Consider the following 25925-nt stretch of genomic DNA (forward strand, 5'->3'; position numbering starts at 1 on the left):
CTCAGCAGATTAAGCATCATCTGTGGAAGGATAGGAATTGTCTGTTTGAGGTTGAGCCTCTGCATCAGGACTGCGAGTGGAGAGTGGGGAAGGAGAGCGTGAAGTTGTTGACAGCTGATGGATGGTGGTAAGCAGGAACATATCGTAAAGCAGGAGGGGTGGAGGACAAAAAACTAGAAATGTGGAGTTGAGGAGGGTGGAGGAATGGGAAGAGGACAAAATTTGCATGACCAGAGACAGATCAGAAGGAAACAAAAGAGGTGGGTGGGAGGGGTCACAGGAGGCATGGGTTAACTAAAATTGGAGAATTCATTGTCTTTTTCATTGTGCTGTAGAATACCCAGTGGATTTGGAGTTATTGTTCCTCTAGTTGGCTTTACCCCTTACCTTGGCAATGGAGAAGGCAAAGAACAGACAGGTCATGTGGGAATGGGATGGAGAACTGAAATGACATACTTTGGAGTGGTCTTTGAGGACAGTGAACAAGTAGTCTGAAAATCAGTCATATTATCTGTGCTTGGTCTTTACAATGTAGAAAAATACTGCACAAATGAATGTACCATGCAACCAGAAGTTTAGGATCATTCCAAGTGCTCTATAAAGTGTTTGGTTTTCAAATATCATAGTCATAAATTCAAGGGGCCATACAGCATGGAACTTTAACATGACTCTTCATGAAAATATATTTATGCAACAACTATGCCTCTTCGATGTGAGAATAGTTCCAGCATTGGTAATTGAAACAATTCCAATTTTTGCAAAATAGTTTTTCAAGGGTCTGAGTCAAAAGACAACTGAGCTAGTCAAATGTTGGATCTGGTTATTATGTAAATTGGGTTTTGGTTTAAGTTGCACAAGTCCAAGATTTATTATATGAATCAGATTATCAAGATGACCAAATGAGAGGAGAGATTACGTCCCATTAAATCAGTAGTTTTCAAACATTTTCTTTCCAATCATAATTCACCTTAAGTATTCCCTATGCCATAGGTAGTCTGTGATTCGTAAGGGATTATGTAAAGTGGAAAGAAAAAGTTTGAAAACCACTGTTTTAATTGTACTTAATTGACTCATTATGTGCACGGTTTCATCACTCCAAAGGAAATGGGCCAATTACAATTTTTCTCAAGCAAAATATTTCAGTAACAGTTGGGTCTAGAGCAGTGGTTCTCAAGCTTCCCTTCCCACTCACATACCACCTTAAGTAATCCCTTACTAATCACAGAGCACCGATGGCATTAAGATTACTTCAGGTTATATATGAGTGAAAAGAAAAAGTTTGAAAATCACTGCATTAGATAAATTCTAACATTTATATGAATGAAAACTGAATTCTGATGCAATCAAAAATATTGTCATTAGTGAAAGTATTGGGTGACTAACTGTTGTAAAAAAAACAAAAGAGGGAATATTTTTCAGTGGGTAAGCACTAATTTGTATTTTTATCATGTACCTCTGAACCATAACTTCAAAAATATTTATGTAAATTGCTTTTAGTAAAAGTGAATATAACATTTAGCTACTTTTATAAAAGCATAGGCGTCAGTATTTGAAATGGCCTGGGATTTTGTAAATCACTCAGTGAATAACAGGGCTGTCAGTTAGATATCTCTTACCAGCTGTGATGGAACCACTGTTAATACCGTGTGTATGTGTATGGCTGGTCAGCCCCTTGCTGATTATAACTGTAGCTCCTCCCCCTTAATTTCCCTAATAAAGGTGGCAACATGATAACCCCTCCCCCAGAACAAGCTCGGGTCTCGGGTCAGCAACTTGAGACGTGCCTTCTGTTTATGGTAATTAAAGGCTATCAGTCAGGTAACTTCCAGTCTTTGGAGTTATTGATAGCGCATCATCAACATAATGGAGTCACTTTATAGTTTTGAATATTGGAAATTAATGTTTGATGCCAATGAAAGAATATCATGAACCTTTATTAAATCTTTTATGTTCCAGTAAAGCATTAGACTATTTAATATTATTGGATGATTTTATTTTAAGCAGCCTATGTCTTAATAGGAGATTTTTTTAAATGAGTTTTTTAATGGTGCCACAGTTCTTGGGTCAAGTTTGCTTACCTAACACTGGTCTCCAAATGAACTGAAGACACCCTTTAGCGACTTGTGTTGAAAACCCACATTGCCTTATGAAGTTCTTAACTTCACATAGCATTATATCACTTTTTAGTTACTTTGCAAACAGATCTAAATATTTCCACATTTAGATAGATTATAAAAATTAAATTCCATACCTTGGTTAGTGGTTCAATTTGGTTCTGCTTATTTTGCTTGCACACTTACCATAGCCGACAGCTGCAAATTTATCTAAAACAAAACTTATTTTATATTTAAATGTTGAATACCTTTTATTCCACACTGAAGTAAACAATTTTTTTATCATAAAATATAGTGCCAGCCAAAGAATCCATCAGCTGTTGCACGATTACCAATAATGCCAGTCACACCAACACCACCATAATATCTTTGGAAAAATTGTAAGTTGAGCTATTGTAAGTAAAGGAGCACTTGTGCCCTAATTCTCTTTAGGAACATATTAGGAACATATCTTTCAATGCTTTGCCTACTTTAGTATCTGTCTAAATGTCCCTCTGATATTGTGAATTTCATCTAATTGCATTGTCTCCTACACCAGTGAGTTTTAGCTATCAACCACTGTGTTTAAATTTTTTTTTTTTAAAAGTCCTTCAGATCGCAAATACGGCTCCTTCCTTTCACTTAAAGTCAATTGAATCAGAGTTTCGCAGCATGAAAGCAGGTGCTTTAACCCAACTTGTTCATGTTGACTAAGTTGTTTATCTAAACTAGTCCCATTTGCTTTAGTTTAGCTCATATCCCTCTCGCCATTCCTGTTCATATGCATATCTAAATACCTTTTGACCATTGCAATTGTACTCACCCCTATGACTTTCCCTTGCAGCTTGTTCCACATGTATACCATCCTCTATGGCCTCTTATCTTTTATACCCCTAATTTAGATTACAGGTACTTTTTTTTTTATTTTATTAAGTCACAATAATTCAAAACTATATGCTTTACATATATAAATTCATATATAATAGTGACATTTTCCATTTTCTCCTCATCCCTCCTTCCTCTCCTCCCCCAAAAATTAAACCCAAATAAAAAGGGGGTGTCATCTGGTTATTATCCAATTTATTTAAATAATATATATTATATTCAGTAATATACGTTATACTATCTCTTTAAGAGTTGGAGATTTGAGTCTAGCGATCACCAATGAAATTTATATATAGTTCCCAGATTTTTTTTAATTGTTCAAAATTATCTCTTAATTTATAATTTTTTTCTAATGGAATACAGCGATCTATTTCTATGTACCAGCGATGTATTTTCAAAGATGTTTCCATTTTCAAAGTTGTCGCTATGCATTTTTTTCCTGCTGCTAAAGCAATCATAATAAATTGTTTACAGGTACTTTATCTTCCCTACTCATCTCAAACAATATTTTCATTACTCAGTGGCTTTTCTTTTAAATTTTTTAATGTCGACACATAGCACGGTAACGGGCCCTTCCAGCCCCCAAGCCCATGTGCCTCAAATGCACTAAGAAACCTATAACTCCCATACATTTTTGAAAGGTGGGTGGAAACTGGAGCACTGAGAAAAATCACACAGAACTGGGAGTACATACAAACTCCTTATAGACAGCACCAGATTAGAACCTAGGTCACTGGCACTCTAAGAGCATTGCATTAACTGCTATGGTAGCTATTGCTGCCCATAGATGAACCGTGGCTTAATTTCTTCCAATACACTGTCTCTGCTTAACTGAAGCAGATTCAGCATGTATATTGGGGAAACAAGGTTAATTGTGTGTACTGTATTTACGATCATTTATCAGAACTGAAATAAGTTGCATGATCAGCCATGGAAACAAGGAAACGGAAAAAAAATATTTAAGGAGATGAAGCAAAAGTGATTAAATGTCAAAAAATATTATAATATGTTGCAATGGAAGGTATAAACAGGGAATATTCAAGATATTTAGCAAACCAGAAAGATCATTTGGCCTGAAATATTAACCATCTTTCTTTTGTTATAGATTCTATCTGACCTCCTAAGTATTTCCTGCATTTCCTGTTTTTATTTTACATTTCCAATAACTGCAGTTCTTACAGTAGTAGGTTTTAAAAAAAAACTGGTTAGGGCCTGGAGCAATAAAAGAGAGGAATAAATCTTTGCAGACATTGTTTATAATTATTGTGGCAGGCTCAATGAGAAAATGGTGAAAAATTAGGCTAACTGGGAAGGTTTAATTTGGTTAGTGATGCATTGCCAATGACTCCAAAAGATTGAAGTTAAGCAAACATTTATTTGCTATAGAACAAAGGCATGTCCGTGCTGCTCGACTGTCCTGCACTGGGGAGGGGGCTGTGGAACAGTCACCTTTATTCAGGAGCCTGTGGGAGCGGTCATAGGTACAGTCGGCCAGTGTCTGTGCCCAAACAGATAAATATATGCATACAGTGGTTTAGGAATGTAGTGGAAGAAACACATCCTTTGGGCAGTGTGCTCGTAAGGGGTATAATCACGCTAAAGTTTAGTGCATTTATTTTTCACATGGAATCCCTCTGGGCAGCCAACCTCTTTTAACATCAGCTTTACAAAAATTGGGTGTGGCAATTTAGGGACAAAAGCCTGAAGTCTTTTTGGATGCCAACATAAATGTTAAAACAACAGCATATGTGAAGTCTATGCTAATTTTGTAAAATTCCTCAGACTCCTTATTTGCATGGAGCAGAGAGTGTTATATTATCAGATTGATGTTTCAGGAGAATATATTTGATTATTATTGTCTTTACTACCCAAAGGAGACCATATAATTTTCAATGGCTATTTACAGGAAATCAATTTAATAATTATCATTGTGTTTAAACAAATAGGAAGCACATCTTTTAAAGAAACACATCTACCTTTATAAAATAGTAATGAATGAAAAAGATGTCCAATCATTCTGATTTTCCATTAAAAGCCCTACTTTTAGAGCTATCAATGGCAAAAGTCACATAAATTGGAAGATCGCAAACAGTAATAACTGTATTTAACATTTGTTTTCCACATGAGAAATACACTGGAGAACTAAATAGGGTAGAACTCATCTTCATTCAAGAGGACTCTAATTGCATTCTACTTTCAAAATGTGTTTTCATCAGCCAAGAACAAATTCTGGCTCAAAAGTTTAAAATAATTAAGTATACGAGAGGACCACCTTTTCTTGGCAAGTCACATTGCTTCTCCTCTGATGGCCATTTCATGATATTGATTACCCTGTAGCGGTGCACATAATTGATGGACAGGCGAACCGGCTACTTGTGTCACACACGCGTCAGCGGAGCAGCTGCATCAAACGTGATGCCGCACATTCATCTCCTCCAGCGGAGACTCCAGGCCCGCATATGCACGGACTGCGTGGTGGTGTCACATGCACGCAGCTTCTGGCATAGGGGCGGACATCCGGTGGCCTTAAAGGGCAGCGCGCAAAAGAAAAATAAACTTTCGAGTGAAGATGAGCCCACCAACCGTTGGTCTCATGTGTTCACTCTGTTAGCTCTCCACTACAACTCAGTCCACAAAATTTGTTCACAGCATCAGGGTTTTTTACCTCTGCGATATTCCATAAATACCATCAAATTATTCCTACACCAATTAGTTTTAAGATTACACTGTTCAGCTATGAGTATGCAAATTGTTAGCTAATTTCAGTTGAGCTGAACATCCACTTCAAACCAATAAATGATTCTGAATTTTTATATGGAAGTAACATAATCCTCGTTTACAGAGATGGTAAGAAAAAGTTACATAAATGTCTATTTCATTTTCATGTAGGTCAAATAGAATAATCTATAGTAGGACTAACTACATTTTAAATTGTTCTATTGCATTCAGATATTGTTTTGAATTTTCGAACAACATACGTCAGCAAATCTGGTCAAGTTATATTTGAAGCTCGATCTATTTGTATCCATTACGTGACAACGTGGTTTATCATCGATTTAGTAGCTGCGCTTCCTTTTGATCTTCTCTATGCTTTCAACGTCAATGTGGTAAGTGCTCATTTTTAAGTTTCAATTTCTTTTAGTAATTGTTGTGTGAATGAGTTTCTGCCTGATTCTAGATTTCAGTGTAGTCAGTGGTTCTTCTGAAGTCTTGTATCTTGAGCTCAGATATACGAAAAGTCTAAAAATATTTTTTTCTTTTGTTGGAGATTTTGTTAAGCATAATCTATGCTGTGGTAATCTGACAATGGATTTGAAACATTGTTTCACAATAAGTTCGCAAAATATTTTGTTTTCTTTGATTTTATTCCATTGATTCTTAAAATCAAAGTTGCTGCTAGCAAGTAATATCATATCCTTAAAGTGAAATGGGTGATGATTGAAGAATGTGAAGAATAGAATATAAGGAGGTGCTCATCCCATTTTGAAGCTCTTCTTCCAGTAGGGTTTCTTGCATGTACTTTTAAGCAAGTTTAAATCTCTTCATAATCAGGAACATTACTTTTTTAATCCTTAATTCCAGGAAAAAATCAAAAAAAAATTCTGGGCCATCAATTGAACATGATTAAATTTAGACCTTTTACAACAGGAAATGGTGGAGATACCAGTAGGCAAAAGTGAGGACCTACTTTAATTCACCATGTGGCACAGAGTATTTACACTTTCTTTATTCATTTTGGAGCCTGGATATCTCAGACAGCATTCATTGACCATCCCGAAGTACCCTTGAGAGTGGTGAACCTGCTGTTAAGATCACCGCTGTTTTTCAGTGGAAATACTCCCACAGTGCTGATGCAAATTAAGTTGCAGGATTAATACACAAATATGATGAAAGAAATGACCATATGACTTGGAAGGGCAACCTGAAGGTGATGGTGTTCCCATGACTTGCTGCCTTACTTTGCCTGATGATGAGGTGATGCATTTGGGAAGTGGTGTTAGTGTATCCAAATGGAGTAGCTATGGTACAGTATAGCTGATACAGGCTGAAGCCACTGTGCACCTATGATAGAGGGAATTAATGTTTAAGGAGATTAAAGAGGTGTCAATCAAGCAAGCTATTTTGCTCTGGATGGTGTTGAATTTCTTGAGAGTTGTTCATATTGCACTCATCCAAACAAATGGAAAGTATTCAATTATGCTTCCGATTTGTGCTTTATAGATGGCCTAATCATATGTTTGTGATTTATTACAAATGTAAAGAATGAGAAGTGCTTAATTTTCCCATTCATTTAATGTCTATTTCAGAATAAAAAGTAATAATGTTCTTTTTTCAATGGATCAACTAACAGCTTTGAGAACAATCTGTTCCTTGTCATTGAATGTGAAGATATTATTACCTTCCATTAAAATTATTTGAACATCCCCTTTTAAAATCACACCACCAATTCAATATTCCCTAAGCTAAAGTACCTCCTTGTGCAATCAAGAATGATCACTGTCCTACATTTAGTTTGGATTCAGCCTTGTAACTAGGCAAAGAAGGAAATTCAACATGATGGCCAATCACATCCAGAGTTCAGTCTATTTCTTCTCTGATTCCTTTGTTTCGAGCCCTGGTCACCAGGATGAAGCTCCAATGAATGGAGAATTCCAAGCATTTTTATACCCCTCTGACATAAAGGTCTTCTAGCCAGTACTTTTCCATCAGTTTATTGGGGTATCATCCATATATTGGATGTCCTTGAGATTTCGTATTATCAGATTCAAGTTCCTTTTTGCTGTTATTAGTTCTTCTGAACTGCCTCTTTCAAGTCAAGTTCATTGTCATCTGATTACGAGTACAACCCAATGAAACAGGACTCTGGTCATGGTGCAAAACATGCAGACAAATAATATGCAGGACAAGTGTTCATATGTACAAAGAAATTAATATTTTTTCATGAATATGAGAGTCTCGGATGGTTAGTGTGAGCAGTTCCTTTGGTTGTTTAGCATCCTCACTTCCCATGGAAAGAAGCTGTTCCTCACCCAGGTAGTCCTTGCTCTAATACTCTGTATCTCTTTCCCAACTGGAGCAGCTGAAAGTTGCTGTGTTTGGGGTGGAAGGAGTACTCAATAATTTTTTGCCCTCTCTTCAGACATTGAAGGAGGCAAGGAGGGACATTCCAGTGATCCTCTCTGCCATTCTTATGGTCCTGTGGATTGACCTCTGATCCATTTCTCTGCAGCAACCATACCACACTGTGATGGAGTTGGCCAGGAACCTCTCAATAAAATCCCTGCAACCAGATTAATTTTGCAGCAGTAACCCAAAGCTGAGGGCAATAAAGAAGAATTTTAAATGTAATTCTTTATTTATACCTTGTCAACTAGGCAGTTTCATTAATTATAAAATGGATAAATGACAGAGGAAAACAGCCCAGCCTGCTTTTTGATGGAACTGAGCTATGGAACTAAACCTGAATTTTGACCAAAATGAACAGAAAACCAAAGGAACCACTCCATATGCTTGCAATGGGAGATGAGTATAGGATTCTATAAAATGGCTGAGGAAAGCTTTATTAACCCTAACCCAAATATATCATTCCTATTACTGAATATCTTCGTTTTTCTCTTGCACATTGTCATCTTCAAAAATCATTTAATATTTATTAGCTTTCAACAAACTTGCTCATTGAGGTGCAATTTGGAAGTTTAAGGAGATCTGTGTGAGGGAGAGAGGAATACAAGTTAGATGAAAAATAATGGGGCAATGTGTGTGTGGCTGCAAAATCGGCAAGACTGCTGGGAATGAACCCACGGACACTGAAGGATTCTTCCTCTCTTTCTCTCGTATCGTTAGGGCACCAGGTGATACTAATGCCAACTCTTTGTCTGCCTTATGGCAGGCAGAAAAAATTATGTATAATATTACATGATCCGTAGTATTAGGTGCCAACAAAAAAATCTGGGTCATGTTTATCCAATCTAATAGAGTTTTTCAAAAAGGTTATCAGGAAAGTTGATAAAGAAAAGGCAGTAGATAAACTTTAGTACACCTTTTGACAAGGTCCTCCATGGGAGGCTGATCAAGAAGGTTCAGTCCCTCGATATTTAGCATGAGGCAGTAAATTGGATTTGACAGTGGCTTTGGTGGAGAAGATTGCCTTTCTGACTGGAGGCCTTTGAATATGGGTGTGCTTCAGGGATCAGTGCTGGGTTCTTTATTGTTTATCATTTATATCAATGATCTGGAAGGTAATGTAATAAATTCGATCAACAAATTTGCAGATGACATGAAGATTGGAGGTGACTAGTTAGGAAGACTTTTAAAGGTTGCAGCAGGATCTCGACCAACTGAAAAAAAATGGGCAGCAAAATGGCAGATAGCAATTAATGTGGAGAAGTCTGAGGTTTTGCACTTTGGAAGGACAAACTAGAATAGGACTTGCACAGTAAATGGTCAGGCATTGTGCAGTGTGGTAGATCAGGGGGATCTACAAATACATAGAAGATAGAAATACATTACAGAACAGTACTGGCCCTTCGGCCCACAATGTTATGCAGACCAGTATATATGTACCAAAAATAAAACACACCCACTCACCTCATAGCCCACCATGTTTCTTCCACCATGTCCTTAAGAGTCTCTTAAACAGATGGCATTGTTGGCATAGCGGTCAATGCAACACCTTTACAGCACCAGTGATCAGAACTGGGGTTCAAATCCCACTCTATCAACCTGTGCAGCAACTTTTGAGATATCTATAAATTTGGGCCCTAAGGTCCTTCTGTTCTTCCACACTATTAAGTATCCTACCATTAACCACGTTCTCTGTCTTCAAGTTTGACCTTACAAAATACATCACCTCACACTTAACTAGATTGAACTCCATCTGCCACTATTGCACCCAACTCTGCATCCTGTCTATATCCTGTTGCAATCTACGATGGCTCTCAACACTATTCACAACACCTCCAACCTTTGCATCATCCACAAACTTACTGACTAATCCCTCAACTTCTTCATCCAGGTCATTTGTAAAAATCAGGGGGGCACAGAACAAATCGCTGCGGAACTCCGCTAGTCACTGACCTCCAGGCAGAATACATTTCAAACTCTATACTCTCTGCTTTCTACTGGCAAGCCCATTCTGAATCTGCACAGCAAAGTTTCCATAGATCCTATGCTCCATGACTTTCTGTACAAGTCTCTCATGAGGGACCTTGTCAAATGCCTGACTCAAATCAATATTCACCGTATGTACTGCCCTATCTTCATCAATTTCTTCTGTTACCTCCACAAAATACTCAATTATCCTTGTGAGTCACAACTTTCCCCTCACAAAGCCAAGCTATCTATCCCAATGCTTGTAAATCCTGTCCTTAAGAGTCCTCTCCAATAATTTCCCACTGATATAAGACTCACTCGTCTCTAATTCCCAGGATGCTCCCTATTACATTTTTTAATTTCAACATAGTCCAGCACATAAGCTTGACCTCACCTTGACCAAGATCATTTTCCCTGGTAAATCTTGAAGCAAAGTATTCATTTAGGACCTCCCCAACCTCCTCTGCCTCCAGACACATTGTTTCCTTTATCCTTAAGCAGCCCTACCTTCAATCTCATCATTTTTCTGTTATTTATATAAGCATAGAACACCTTAGGGGTTTTATTAATACTGCTTGCCAATGCCTTCTCCTGCCCCCTGCCAGCTCTTCTGTCCTTCCTTGGCTACCATATAATTCTCAAATTCCCTTCCTGTCTTTTAGTTCCTAAACCTAATGTATGCTTCCTTCTTCCTCTTATCTACTATTGTCAACCGTGGTTCCCTTTTCCTTGTCTCAGTGGAACAGACCTATCCAGAATCCTGTGCAAGTGGTCCAGAAACATCCTCTATATTATTTATGTGCCCTCTCTTGAGAACATTTGTTCCCAATGTACTTTCCCATATTCCTGCTTCATCCCATCATAATTAACCCTTCCCCATTAAATACTATACCATTTTGTCTGCTTTTATCCTTGACCATAGCTATGCCAAATGTCAGGGAGTAGTGGTTACTATCACTGAAATGCTCCCCCACCTGACCAGGTTCATTGCCCAGTACTTGATCCAGTATGGCCTCTCCTCTAAATGGTTGGTCCACATACTCCTTCAGAAATCCTTCTTAGACACACCTGACAAATTTTCTCCTATTTATCTCTCTTGAAGTAAGGTGATGCCAGCCAATAGTTGAAGTTGAAGTCTCCCATAATAACAACCTTGTTATTTCTGCACCATTCCACTTAAGCTTCCTTCTTTTTATTGGCTACAGATAATTGGCCAATGGGGAAATTTCAACAAGCAACTACCTCTCCAACTTTTTAACTGCTCCTCCTCTTGTTCACAGCCCGCTCTTGCAGTCATGACATGATTTAAATGAGTGCCTACCTCTCCCTCTGGTTTTTAAACTGCTCTTCCTGATAATCCTTGAAAGTGGCATCACAGATAGATGGGATCGTAAGGAAAGCTTTTCACACGTTGGCCTACATAAACCAAAGTACTGAGTACAGCAGTTGGAATGTTATATTGAAAATGTATAAGACATTGGTGTGGCCAAATTTGAAGTAATGTGTGCAGGTCTGATTACCCTCCTACAGGAAATATATCAGAGAAATGTTACAAGGCTGTTTCCAGGACTTGAAGAGCTGAGTTTTAGGCAAAGATTGAATAGTTTAGGACTCTATTCCTTGGAGTGTCAGAGTATGAGGGGAGATTTGAAAGAAGAATGCAAAATTATGAGGGGTATAGGTAAGGTGAAAGCAAGCAGAATTTTTCCATTGAGTTTTCTTCAGATGAGAACTAGAAGACATGGTTTAAGGTTGAAATTTGAAATGTTTTAGAGGAATATTAGAGAGAACATTTTCACACAGAGAGTGGCAAGAGTGTGGAATGAACTGCCAGTGGAAATGGTTTATGTAGGTTTGATTTCAAATTTGAAGAGAAATGTGAATAGACACATGGCTAGGAGTGGTATGGAGGGCTATGGTTCGCGGTGCAGGTTGTGAGCACTGCTGTGCGAAGAATTCAGACTCAAAGTTTGTAGACTGTACAACAGGCTTTAATCAGCTTAAACCTGTACACACACAAGGTTTTTGTACATTCCTAGCTCCACGTGCCTGACAGACTCCCAAAGGGGTCCATCTTGAGTCTTTATTGGGCTGATGATTGATAGCAGGCAGGTTGGGCCAGCCTCCCAGGTTGCCTACTTGCAGGTGTAGTGGTTGCCTCCTGCAGAAGGCCAGTTGGAGTGTGGCCAGTGTGTAGTGGTTGTATCAGCACACAGGTCCATGGGTCTAGATCATTGGTTCTCAACCTTTTTCTTTCCATTCACATACTACTTTAAGTAATCCCTATGCCATAGGTGCTCTGTGATTAGTAAGGGATTGCTTAAGGTGGTATGTGGATGGAAAGAAAAAGTTTGAAAACCACTGTTTTAATCGTACTTAATTGACTTGTTATGTGTAAGGTTTCATAACTCCAAAGGAAATGGGCCAAGGACAATTTTTCCTCAAGCAAAATATTTCCGTAACAATTGGGTCGAGAGCAGCGATTCTCAACCTTCCCTTCCCACTCACATATCACCTTAAGCAATCCCTCAGAGCACTTATGGCATAGGGGTTACTTAAAGTGGTATGTGAGTGGAAAGAAAAAGGTTGAAAACCACTAGTCTAGATGAAAAAAATAGTTTGGCAAGGAGCAGATGGACCAAAAGACCTGCTTCTGTGCTGTAATGTTCAATGGTTGTTATCAGTTAAATCTTAGAAAAATGTGTATTGAAACTGAAAGATCAGAAAATCTGTGCTTTTAACCTCAAGATCTTTACATTCATAATTCCTATTAAAATCACTTTCAACTTAGACTACTGTAACAACACCCTTAGTCTTGTTATTTGGTATTCCCTTTGATTAAATTTGGACGGCCTTGCATATGTAAAAATTCAATGACAGCAAGTTAATGAAATCTGGCTGGATTCCAAGTAGCAAAATGCCACCCCTTTATTAACAATTTCTAAATTCATTACTGCAAACATCAGGTTTTCAGGCTCCATATGTAGTCTAGCCTATGTCAGTCACCACTCTGACTATAAAATGATGGCTTCAATAATTGTTTAATTTAGCAACATAGTATATTTGTTGGTAGTTTTCAAAAACCATGTTTCTGTCTGTGCTGGGAAATCAATTTAATTATGGATTATACTTCTTTAGTGTTCTTGCCTGACGCTTTCAAGGCAACTCCAAGTCTGTGCAAGAATCTAAATTTAATATAATAGATGCTTTCAGTCACTAAACTTACACAAGAAGCTCAAAAGGTATTGTTTCCAAGGATGAGCTGCAGTAGTGAGTTACTGTGCCATTTAAATATTATATCAAGGCTCTTGGAAAGTCTTATTGCTTTATGTCCATACCTTTTTTATTTTTTTATCATCCACAAATATATTCATACAATCTTTAAACTTTTATACACATCAAATGTATTAAATGTTTACAAAAAATTCCCACCCCTCCTCTTCCCTCCGCCATCCACAAATACAAAAGTATAACATCACATATTGTCATAGCTCTCATTTTTCAAAATTCTTTTTCAGGGAATATCACATCGTTATATACATTGAAGGGTCACATTTATAGGTGGACCCCTATATGACAGTTGCCATATCTTAATAAATGTCTCATATTTATTCTTTAAGTTAAATGTAATTTTCCCCAAGGATATACAACTATGTATCTTCACGGTCCATCAAGGAGCAAGTAATCCAAATAATTTCTGTATACTTCAAAGCTACAGCCAGAGCTACTTTAACAAAGCAAATTTGAAATTTTGTCAGTTTGCAGCTCACATCCATAAGATTACCCAAAAGGTACAACTCTGGGTTGCATGGAAAGGTCACCTATGTTACTCTTATCAGTGTTTCAGCGATATCATGCCAGAATGCTCTTCCTTTGCACATGACCAGGTAGAATGTAAAAAGGTTCCTATTTCAATGCTACCTCTAAATCATACTTTAGATATTTCAGATTTTGAGTTATGTAGTGTGATAGTACAGATTCTATCACCAATGTGTATATGGCGAGCTCTCCACTGGCCACCGTGACAGAGGTGCACCAAAGAAAAGGTACAAGGACTGCCTAAAGAAATCTCTTGGTGCCTGCCACATTGACCACCGCCAGTGGGCTGATAACGCCTCAAACCGTGCATCTTGGCGCCTCACAGTTTGGCGGGCAGCAGCCTCCTTTCAAGAAGACCGCAGAGCCTACCTCACTGACAAAAGGCAAAGGAGGAAAAACCCAACACCCAACCCCAACCAACCAATTTTCCCTTGCAACCGCTGCAATCGTGTCTGCCTGTCCTGCATTGGACTGGTCAGCCACAAACGAGCCTGCAGCTGACGTGGACTTTTTACCCCCTCCATAAATCTTCGTCCGCGAAGCCAAGCCAAAGAAAAAGAAGTGTAGGATGACTGTGATTGGCTGAGTGTGTAGCCACACCTACTCACAGGCCTTAAAGGATTGCTCCTAGCCAGACCAGGTCATTCTGGACTAGTCAACCTACTTTTAGTTAATAAAAAGCCTTGGTTTGGATCAACAAGTCTTTGGATCTTTTGACGCACTCTACAATTTTATTAACTAAAAAGTTTTGAAGGGTTGGACAATATGCTACGGCTGAAATGCCTCAACATCGACCCACAGTCAGCTTCAGCCTCGAATGACTTTAAGCACTCGGTGAGATGCTTTGAAGCTCTCTGGCCCTGCCGTGATAGAGGATAGCCATCGACTACTAATGTTGATGACTATGGTGTCCCCGAAAGTCTACCAGAGTGTCCAGGATGCGGACCACTGACGACGCAGCCATGAAGGAGCTGAAAGGGCTCTAAGAGTGACCGGTGAATAGGGTCTATGCTCGGTACAAACTTGCTACAAGGAGGCAACAGCCCGGTAAGTCCTGTAGAGCTTATATTCAGGTACTAAGGGTAATGGGGAGGGACAGTGTTTGCACAGACAGAACTGCTGCAGAGACCACAGATGATCTAATTCAAGATGCCTATGTGGCTGGGGTTCGATCGAATGAGGTGAGGCAGCGCCTGCTAGAGCACGGGGGAGAAAGCCTAGAGGACGTGATCCGGATCGCAGAGACGATGGAGGCTGCGGTCTTAAGTATGGACATTACTCTTGGGGCTGGACCCCACACTCTGATGTGAGTAGGATGCCCTCCCTCTTACCCTACTACTGCCACTACGCTACCCGATACAACCCCAAAGTGTTATTTCTGCGGGAGGAACAAGAAGAGCAGGTCCCAGTGCCCGGTGAGAAAAGCCAGGTGCCAGAAGTGCCTTAAAAATGGCCACTTTGCTGTAGTCTATCACTCCAAAATGGCCACCGTCAAACACAGTGCCTCGTGAGAAGCCCAATTGCCACTTTAGATTTCAAACACTTCTTCCTCAGAGCTCTCGTCAATGAGACTGAGGACTCCACCGTGCGGCATTGCCTGACATCACGGAGCAGACGCAGAGTGCAGAAGGTACAACCCACCCTTGCCGCAATGACGCTCACCCTACCTCACGAAGCAATCTCTGACCAGGCCCCAGTTCCGACCTCAATGGCTGCCGCTGCTGCTGCTGACCAGGGACCTGCTGCCGCCACCGACCGATGACCCACCACTGCTGCCGACCAGGGACCCGCCGCCGCTGCCGACCGGGGACCTGCTGCCGCTACTGACTGGGGACCCGCCGCCACCAAGGCAAATGATGAGGTACCCATAACTACAAACGATGCTGCTGACCGGGGACATGCCACTGTGACCGACACTACAGACCCGGTACCCACCGATGCCATGACTGACGCTACTGACCCAGTACTCACCGATGCTGCCGACCGGGGACGCGACGCTGCCGACCATGGACACGCTGCCGCCGACCGCCTAACTGACCGCCCCACCGCCGACAGCAAGCAGGGACCCCCAACACTTACCTTTGGCTGGGCGATACCCCCAGCAGGCTACAGGCAGCAACACCAACTCCTCGACGCTGTCTCTTCAAGCCCAACTGTTTGCGTGACATCGTCACGCACACATTGCGTGACGTCATCACGCAGGACTCCACTGTCCCCATTAGAAGCCTCTGCATCAGTTACCCTCAACCAGGACTTCCCCCAACCCCTCACAAAAGCTATGGAACTGATTAAAGTGCATGGACACTATACCAATTGCTTATTTGACTCAGGGTCAACTTGCAGTTTTATCCGCCCAGACCTGGCCCACCGTTGCGGACTGGCTATTCTCTCCACTACACAGAGAATTTCATTCACGACCAGATCACACTCGACTGGGGTAAAGGGGTACTGCGTGGTCACCCTGAAAGTCCAGGGCATCAGATTCACAGACTTCAAACTATTAGTCTTTCTCCAATTGTGCGCCCCTGCACTGCTGGGACTGGATTTTCAGTGCCAGTTTCAAACCGTTTCCCTGCACTTTGGGGGGGGCCTCACGCTCCACTCTCTGTCTGTAACCACTCCACCCCGGAAGCCTCCTGAGAGCGGCAGCCCGAGCCACACGCCCTGGGACCTCACCTGTAGTCTTTCCACCTTCCAAGTTGCTCTGCCAGCGCTTTTCGCAAACCTCACCCCTGGCTGGAAGCCTGTGGCCACCAAAAGCCGGCAATATAGTTATGAACGCAGGAAATTCTGAGGTCCCCCTTATAGTCCTTGTAAATATCTCTCTACTTCCTTTGGAGCTATACAGAATCTTTAGGGTCCCTCCGACATACAAATTCTCAATGTCACTAGGTATAGCATCAAGTATATTATGTTCTGTGTTTGCAATTGTTGCTTAACACCATCAAATTCCTTTCTTTGTTTAATCAAGTTCACATTAAGGTCTTGAAGAAACAGTACTTTTCCACCCTTCAACTCAACTGGGCCATTATGTTCCCTGGCATAATTGATTGCTGCTCTTAATGTTGCCTCCCAATTCCAGCAGCCAAGAAATCTTACCAGTAGTAGTCGTGGTCTTTAATTGTCTGGTCTTCTAGGGCCAAGGGTCCAGTGGGCTCATTCCACAAGCAAGGTTTCCTTGAATGTTTCCGTTTCCAACACTTGTGGGATCCATTCTTCAAAGAAACTCATTGGGCCTTTCTTTTTAGCCCCTTCTTTTAGCCCGACGATTTGGAAATTGCTCCTTCTGCTGAAATTTTCTATATGATCATGTTTATCCAGCAGCAGTTGTTTGTCCTGTTTCCTTGTCTTTGCATGTTGTTCCAGGGCTTTCACTTTTTCATGAGCCGTTGTCAGGTCATTTTTGACCTGGCCCACCTGAGTCATCAGGTTTTCAATTGCCATCACCATCACTGATATTTTGTCTCCCATCGCTCTCAGCACATTTTCCACTTTAGAAAACCATCCACTCAATGTCTCCATTGTTTCCAGCATCTTTTGCACATTGGGTGCCGACTCGAGTCTGCTCTGACATCGTGGCGGCACCTTCTTCACCACTCCCTTGTGGACTTTCTGTCGACCACCTTGGCAACTTTTGAGCTTCTTCGGCTTTAGGTTTTTGGGTCTTTTTTTTTCTTACCCATCATTTCACTTCTGGCCAAGGCCAGCAGGTACCATAATATTGCCATCATACCCTTATTCCTAGTATGGTTAGCATCATGGCTAGCACTACACTATTATGGCACCAGCAGTCCAGATTCAAATCCACCACAGTGTGTTAGGAGTTTCTATTTCTCCACACGTCTTGTGGGTTTCCACTGGTTGAAAGACGTATGGGGATCGTCAGTTAATTGGTCACATGGGTGTATTTAGGTAGCACAGGCTTGTGGAATGGAAGGGTCAGTTACTATTGTGTATTTCTGAATTAAAAATTAAATTAAAATAGAGCAGGCTTGCTTTAGCTGGTTGCCTTGTTAAACTATAATCCCTATTCCTATAGTATGTCCAACCTAGCAGTAGTTTGAATCTTGTTCTATTACGGTTTAGTGGAGTGGATGAAGTTTTCATCCTGCCTGAAATAATCAACAGAGAGTTTTAACTGTGAATTTCCAATCCCTACATTTGTCTGGATGATCTATAAAGTGTAAGAGGTTAATTCGTTTAGCCTGTCATAGAAAAAAACTTCACCAAAAGACTGAGGACACACCAAAGTATTAAATGTGTTCAAAAGTTAATTAGAGTGAATGCTATTAATCTGGAATGAAAGTCAAATGTTGGAAGAACTCCACAGGTCAGACAGCATTTGTTCCAGGGGAAAGGGAAAGAGGGTGAATATTTTGGGTCATCTACTCTGGGGAAGGTGGGCGACAAAACAAATTTTATGAGGGCAGAAGAAAGTTGGGGAAAAAAGGGTAAAAAATGGGAATCTCTAGGACTGAGTCGAATTAAATTAAATTTCATTAAATTGATCCAATCAGAGAAAAGACTGGATTTGAAAGAGGTGGAGATGGAAACAGTAAAACTGTTATTGGGAATGATTGAACTCAGTATTGAATCCAAAACTTTGTATTGACCATTTTGTAACTGAGCTGCTATCCCTTCTGCTTACATTTTTGAGACAATGTAATGTGCCGGGGATGGAGAGATCCAGGAAGGACCTGGAGGAAGAATGAAAGTTAGAGGTAATCAGAAGTCTAAGATGATGCCTCTGGACTGAAGAGATGCTTCACAAAGAATTCAACAATTTGGAGCTTGTCTCTCACCTTCAGCAGTGAATACATCATATTAAATTGAAAAAAAATACAAGGAAATTTCTGTTTCATCTGACTTAACAATAAATTCAACCTTTTCACACTGTTTTATTTAGATAACAAAAATCATCAACTGTCAGAGATCTTAATGATGCTAAAGGATTCTAATTGAGGATGTTTGTCAGTTTTAGAGGTGATAAATTTAAAATCAAGGAGATGGAAAGATTTGTTTTCACTTAGAGTTGTGGTGATATGGAAAACTCTCTCTGAAATGGCAATGAAGGAGATTCATTTTTCCAACAAAAAATAGGGTGGTCTTTCAAAGGATCAAATGATTTCTTTCTCTGCCACACTTCACCTGCGAGACAAAAGTTAAAATGAACAAGCATCAAGCCGCTTTCTCTCAGTAGATCACTACTAGAAACTGTAGTGAAATGTTAATAGAGTTTTTAAATGTCAGCCATTTCCTTAAAATATTCTCAACAATCAAAATAAAGCAATGTACTTGCATTATAAGCCAAAATATTTCATTTGTATTTTGTTATTCTGAAGTTAAAATAACCCTTTAATTAACCTTAGAGAAAAGCTGGAAAGCAAATCAGATATGATCAAGATTAGTTCAGAAAGATTGACAGATTTGAGCACCTCTTTCCCTTTTTTACTAAATACATTCTGAGTTAGGTTCCCATAGGTAACATCAGTCTTTGTATTGATGTTTGGTATTGCAGCAGAAATAGATTGATGCCAACAGATTGAAATGCTGAATAAGCAATTGTCAAAAGTATTAGCATGAGCTTTAGGGCTGCACTGCTCTTTTGTAGTTGCCTAGTTTTGATGAAAGTCCTTTTAAAATGCTTCAAATCCTTAAACACAAGGACAATAAAGGAGAAAACACTACTTCACAAATCTGAACTGTGAAACAAACTTAATGATTTTTTGTCACAACAAGCATCCTCAAAATAGCAAAAGAAAAATATATAATGAATTTTAGAAGCTTCTTAACATCTGCCATCTTTTTTTTTTGTTTTTTGTTTGAGATATTTATTAGTTTTAAATCATCACTCAACCAAAACAGCTAATTAGTGAAAGCACATTCAAAATTAGATATTTATGGAAATAACAGAATCCATCCTTATCCTTTCCTTCTGAATTTCTTTTGATGTATCTTGATCAATATCCAGTCCCTCATTAAAACACATGTTTGGCTGGTAATGAACAAACATTTTCCTGATGTCAGTCTCTGGGTTTGCTGAATCTTGGTCAGTGGTGCTATTCACTTCTTTAATATTTTGATGGCAGACCTGGTGCTTTTAACAGTAGTTTCTTTCTTTCTTTGGCTTGGCTTCGCGGATGAAGATTTATGGAGGGGTAATGTCCACGTCAGCTGCAGGCTCGTTTGCGGCTGACAAGTCCGTTGCGGGACAGGCAGACACGGTTGCAGCAGTTGCAAGGGAAAGTTGGTGGGTTGAGTGTTGGGTTTTTCCTCCTTTGTCTTTTGTCAGTGAGGTGGGCTTTGCGGTCTTCTTCAAAGGAGGTTGCTGCCCGCCAAAATGTGAGGCGCCAAGATGCACGGTTTGAGGCGATATCAGCCCACTGGCGGTGGTCAATGTGGCAGGCACCAAGAGATTTCTTTAGGCAGTCCTTGTACCTCTTCTTTGGTGCACCTCTGCCATGGTGGCCAGTGGAGAGCTGACGTTGGTAGTTTCTTTCTTATTAACTGACTTAATCACACCCACGGCCACAGTCTGCCTCATGTCACGGACAGCAAAGCGACCTAGAGGTGGATATTCAGAAAAGCTCTCCACACACATGGGCTTATTTGGAATCATGTCAACAATGGCAGCATCTCCTGACTTTACATATTTGGGGAAATCTTCCAATTTCTTGCCAGATCGTCGATCAATCTTCTCCCTCAGCTCATTGAACTTGCAGGGAATGTGGGCAGTATGACAATCAAGTACTGAATGTTAAAGATATGTTGCTGGTGAACATCTGCCATCTTGAGGATTCTTTTGATTATTTGTTCTAATATCTGATTATGCAGCTCAGTAGTATTTTTATGTTTCTTGAAATGCCTGCAAAGCATTCTTCTCACTATATTAAAAGTGTCATAAAAGTTGATGTTACTGTTAGAATGCTCTGAGAACAACCATCATTACACAGTTCTGTATTCCACACCACATAAAAGTTAATCAAAAGTTACATACACTTAACTCAAGGGTAAAGCAGGAAGATTATTTATACATCACTACAGTTCTTCTCCAGAATCGTGTGGATGACCTGCATGGAAACAATTGTCTGAACAGTGAGTTCTTATGTTTGGCAGCATCCTGATGCATTTTCTGCCACACTAATGTCTCACTGCATGGTTGCATCATTTAAAAGAGGAATAACTTCTCTAAATTGTCCCATAAATTTTTGATGAAAATCGAAAATGTTGGACACAGCAGGTTAAGAAGCCTCTGTGGATAGAATAAAAGAGTTTTAATCGTGTCACAGTCCTTCCTCAGAAACGTCTTTCATCATTTCTTTGTTTTTGTTTCAAATTTCCAGCATCTTCAACATACTTTTATTTTCAACATTAATTTTTGTCTGATGTTAAATAAATTATATACTTACAATAATTTTTTATGTTTAGAACAGATTTCACTAATTAAAATTAAAAATGCTTGGGAACAGTGTTTAAATGTGACTATATTGGTTGTGGATTGGAACACAATTCCTAAATTGGTTAATAGCTCTTTGTTATGTGCCCATCATTATTTATTACAATTTAAGCTGTTACATAGAGCACATGTATTTAAGGCTAAATTTTCTTGCTTTTACTTTGATAAATGTCTCTGTTGTGACAGGTGTAAGAGCAGCAAAGCATCATTAATTCATATGTTATGGACTTGTCCTAGTCTAGAAAGATACTGGAGAGAGGTTTTAGTTCATTTTATCTACAATTTTTAATATAGATTTGGTACCGAATCTTTTGTGGCCCCCTTCAACACAATGGGAGAGAATGATTTTTCTTTGTCTCCAATCAGTGTTGTGCTATTACTTTTACCTCTCTTTTGGTGAGGCATGCGATTTTACTTAAATGGAAGGATACTGCCCCACCTACCCATGATCAATGGTTGAGGGATATCAAGTCCTATTTGAATATCAAAAATATTAGTTATTTAGTTAATAATTCAGGTATAAGATTTCAGATGCTGTTAGACTCACTTTCTTATTTTATAATTTAATTTCAATGTGTCTGATTTGTGTCTTTTCCACATTTTTTTCATATTTTTATCCCTTAATTTTTCTTTTAATGATAATCTTATATAGCATCTGGCAATACCGTTAGGGAAGGGTACTAAGATTTTTCGTATTGTTTCGTTTCTTTTTTTTAATTATCCTTTTTTCTTCTATCTATTCCTTTTTTATTATTTGTTTTTTTAAAACAAAAAATTATCAGGTCTATGAATTATAGATATATTTTACAGTTTATTTTGTTTTTGATATACTGAATATTTTATTAATTTTGTGTAACTATTCATATTATCTCATTGCATTATTATTATTATAAGCTCTGGCATAGTTTGGAGATGTGGAAATACACCTCTCCTGGCAGAATTAATTAAAAACCGACTAAATTTTTTTTTTGCAAATATTCTTAAACTTAAAAACTTAGCGAATTTATTCACCAATCAACATACCATGGCTTCAAGAAAAGGGAAAATTCAAATGACTAAGAAAGCAGTTGTTAAAGAGGTTAATATAGCTGCAGAAGTTGGGCCTCCCTCAATGATGGAGCCTTGAGATCAAGTTCCTCCTCCCCCAAGAATGAGTCATGCTGCACCAGCATGGATCCATTTGAATCCAGTGCCACCTCTCCAAGGAGCCAGGGAAGATGGAACTGGAGCCCAGAAGACGACGATTGAACTACAGACATCACAGGAACAACTGCACGGTGCACAATAGAACAAGCTGTTTTCCTATGGGGAATAGCTGAACTGGTTAAAACTGTTGTCAGCAACATTGCTAGTGAGACAGCCATTGATTCAACTAGATATTGAATTGGAATCATCTGGAAGTGACTAAAATGGACAAAAGGATGAAGATCAAGATAAAGAGAAGTAAGAAAAAGGTTATGAAGAATTGGAGGGACCAGGAGCAGAATATGAAAAAGATACAGCCCAACTGATACAAGGGATTGAAGCTATACAATTCAGATATCCTGAAGCCAGAGCTCAAGGTATAGAAGCACAAGAACAAACTTCTATAATTATCAGTCAAATGCAGATAATGTGCAAACATGTTGATCTGCAAATTGTATCTGTTGGAAGTGATGTTAAAGCACAATTTGAATATATTAAGGGTGTAATCAAAAATAATTAAAGAAGAAATATCAATATATACCAATGCTGTTGATAAAGTAAAAATTCAAGTTCCGAAAATTGAAGATGATAGTTAAAACTATTAATATGATGTGGAATATTGCAAAGATGCAGTTAATAAAATGGAAGATCCTGTTATGTTGTGGGATGTGCAAAGGAAAGAACTTTTACAAAAGATTGATATATGAAAAATCACAGTCGCAGATTGTTGGGTCGGTTGAAGATTTTGGAATTATTAATCTGGTACAATTTTTTCAAAAATAGATTCCAAAAGTTCTGGATAAATGGACTTGAATTGGATAGAGCACATAGGGCAAATAGAAATAAACCATTCCCAGGAAAGTGCCACCCTCAGTTTTGATTAGATGTTTATGTTATCAAGATAAAGAAACAATTTTAAGAATGACTGTACACAATGTTCAAAAATATCAAGGTCCATTAACAGTGGCAAATAGTAAGATATTTTTCAATGAGGATTTAAGAATGTCAGTAGTGAAAAGATGAAAATGAGTTTAATCCTGCCAAATCAGTTCTCTGGGGGGAAAAAAGGATATAAATTTTCTTTTCGATATCCAGCTATACTTAGTGTTTTCTGGAGAATATCAATCACTATGCTTTGCCAATGAAGAGGAATCTTTGGAATTTGTGTATTCTCTTCTGAATATTTAACAGGATCAATGAATGGATGTGCAGAGTTCAGCTACTCACCAAGTTTTGGCAGACTGATCTGAGATGATGTAAGTTGAGAAACAGGTGTTAAAGCAGCAAGAATTAGTTGAGATTTACAATAAGCAAGTGAATAAAGTCCTTGAAGAAGCTCTTTACACTTATAGGTTAACTGTTTAATTAAAGTAATGCATATTCTGTCTGGGAGGGGTGGACTTTTTATTTCCTCCTGTGTGCCACTTTATGGCAAGGGTCCACTTGCATAATAGAGGGATGTCATACTGGTCTTTTTTTTTATCAGTACTTATTTTTTCAGGGGCTTTTTTCAGTTTTTTCTGTTCTTTTTCTTTTCATTTATTTCTGGTTGGAGATGTCAAGTGTAATTGAAGGTTTTATGGAGTTTGGGGGCTGGTGAGAGTTCTTTAATTTTTTTGGATTTAAGAAATGGTGGCCAGTGAGGTATTAAATTTTGCAAATTTTAACATAAATGGGCTTAATGACACAATTAAGAGAAAAAATGTTTTAGCTTATATTTAAAAAATGAAAATTGATATTTTTTTTAACAAGAGACATTTAACAGAGCAAGAACATAAAAAATTAAAGAGAGATGGGATAGATCAAGTGGCAGCTTAATCATTTAATTCTAAAGCAAGAGGGTTGCTATTTTGATTAATAAGATTTTACCTGCTAAGATTCAATTTGTAGTTACAGATCCTGCTGGGAGTTTTGTTTCAACACATTATCAAATTTATTCAGAGATGTGGACACTTATGAGTATTTATGCACTCAATATTGATGATGAAAGATTAATTCATGATGCTTTTATGCATTTTGCTGAAGCTCATGATTGGAGGAGATTTAATTGGAGAAGATTTTAATTGTTGCCTTTATCCAATTCTGGATAAGTCGCAAAAGTCAGTTACTAGAACTAAACTGCAAAGAGGATTTTGACTTTGATGAAGGATTTGAATTTTATAGCTCTTTGGCAAAGGTTAAATTTGAAGGAAAGAATTATTTCTTTCATTCTTTCAGGCATGAGTCTTATTCAAGAATAGACATGTTTTTAATGTCAACATATTTACAAGGAAGAGTTATGCACACACACACACACACACACACACACACACACACACACACACACACACACACACACACACCACATGTATAATTTTTATAGCTTTATTGAATATGTATACATTGATGTGGTTTTTAAATTTTTAAATAAAATATTTAAAAAGTTATGAACTCATATTTTAAGGACAAAAACTAAAGTTACATTTCATGAAAACTTTTTTGTTTGACAAAATATGAGGAAAATGTTGCAGTCAATAGTTTTTGAAGACTGCTTACAAGTAGTCTACAGCAGGGTCTTGTTTGTTTAATCATTTAATTCATAATTTATATTAGGTCATCAGGGAATGATGTGAAGATTTGAAGATAGTAGAAAGTATCTCCCTACTTGAGGAAGGATGTACTGGCTTTGGAGGTGGCAGTGGAGCCTCAGCATGCCCATCTGAAAGCTTACTAGGTGTCAGAGGCTGGGGGGGTGAGTACAACCTCGCAGATTCACTCTGAGTAGGGGTGCGAGGAAGGGGAGAACCAGGCGAGGCCAGATCTCTTAGGGGTACAGTGTCAGTACTCCCGTGTGGGAATTTAACATGAGCATAGTTGGGGTTAGTATGCAGTAGCAGAACTGGTTGGACTAGGGGGTCTGTTTTACGTGCCCGAACATGGTTCTTCAGCAGCACGGTTCCAGGCTCATGTAAACAGCTGGCCAGTCCATCACAGTTCCTGATTTCCTTGGAAAGACAAACATATGTTCATGGGGTGTTTGATTTGTTGCAGTACGCAATAAAGACCGAATAGAATGTAATGCCTCAGGCAGCACCTCCTGCCACCAGGGTAACAGGGTAACCATGTGTTTTTAAAGCAAGATTAACAGTCTTCCAGACTGTAGCATTAGCCCTTTCAACCTGCCCATTGCCCTGCGGGTTGTAGCTCATGGTACGGCTGGTGACAATCCCCCTTCATAGCAGGGCTCACCGCAGTTCAGCGCTCATGAATGCTGAGCCTCTATCGGTATGAATGTAATTGGGAAAACCAAAAATGCTGAAAATTCTGTCAAATGACTTAATGACAGACGCTGATGAGACGTCAGGGCAGGGTATCACAAAGGGAAACCAGGAATATTTAATATACATTTTTCTTGT

General features: G+C 38.9%; 1 protein-coding gene across 16 annotated transcripts in view; it reads left to right on the forward strand.

Annotated features, from left to right (window-relative positions):
- The window catches only part of kcnh8 (potassium voltage-gated channel, subfamily H (eag-related), member 8), a 340322-nt gene that overhangs the window by 123185 nt on the left and 191212 nt on the right, over nt 1–25925 (forward strand). For all 16 annotated transcript variants that reach the window (XM_069913171.1, XM_069913166.1, XM_069913145.1 and 13 more), the window contains one exon: nt 5928–6085. In XM_069913171.1, coding sequence (XP_069769272.1) covers nt 5928–6085 — 158 coding nt within the window. The remainder of the gene's footprint in view (nt 1–5927; nt 6086–25925) is intronic.

This window comes from Narcine bancroftii, chromosome 1 (assembly GCF_036971445.1).
Source record: "Narcine bancroftii isolate sNarBan1 chromosome 1, sNarBan1.hap1, whole genome shotgun sequence".
Taxonomy (NCBI): Eukaryota; Metazoa; Chordata; class Chondrichthyes; order Torpediniformes; family Narcinidae; genus Narcine; species Narcine bancroftii.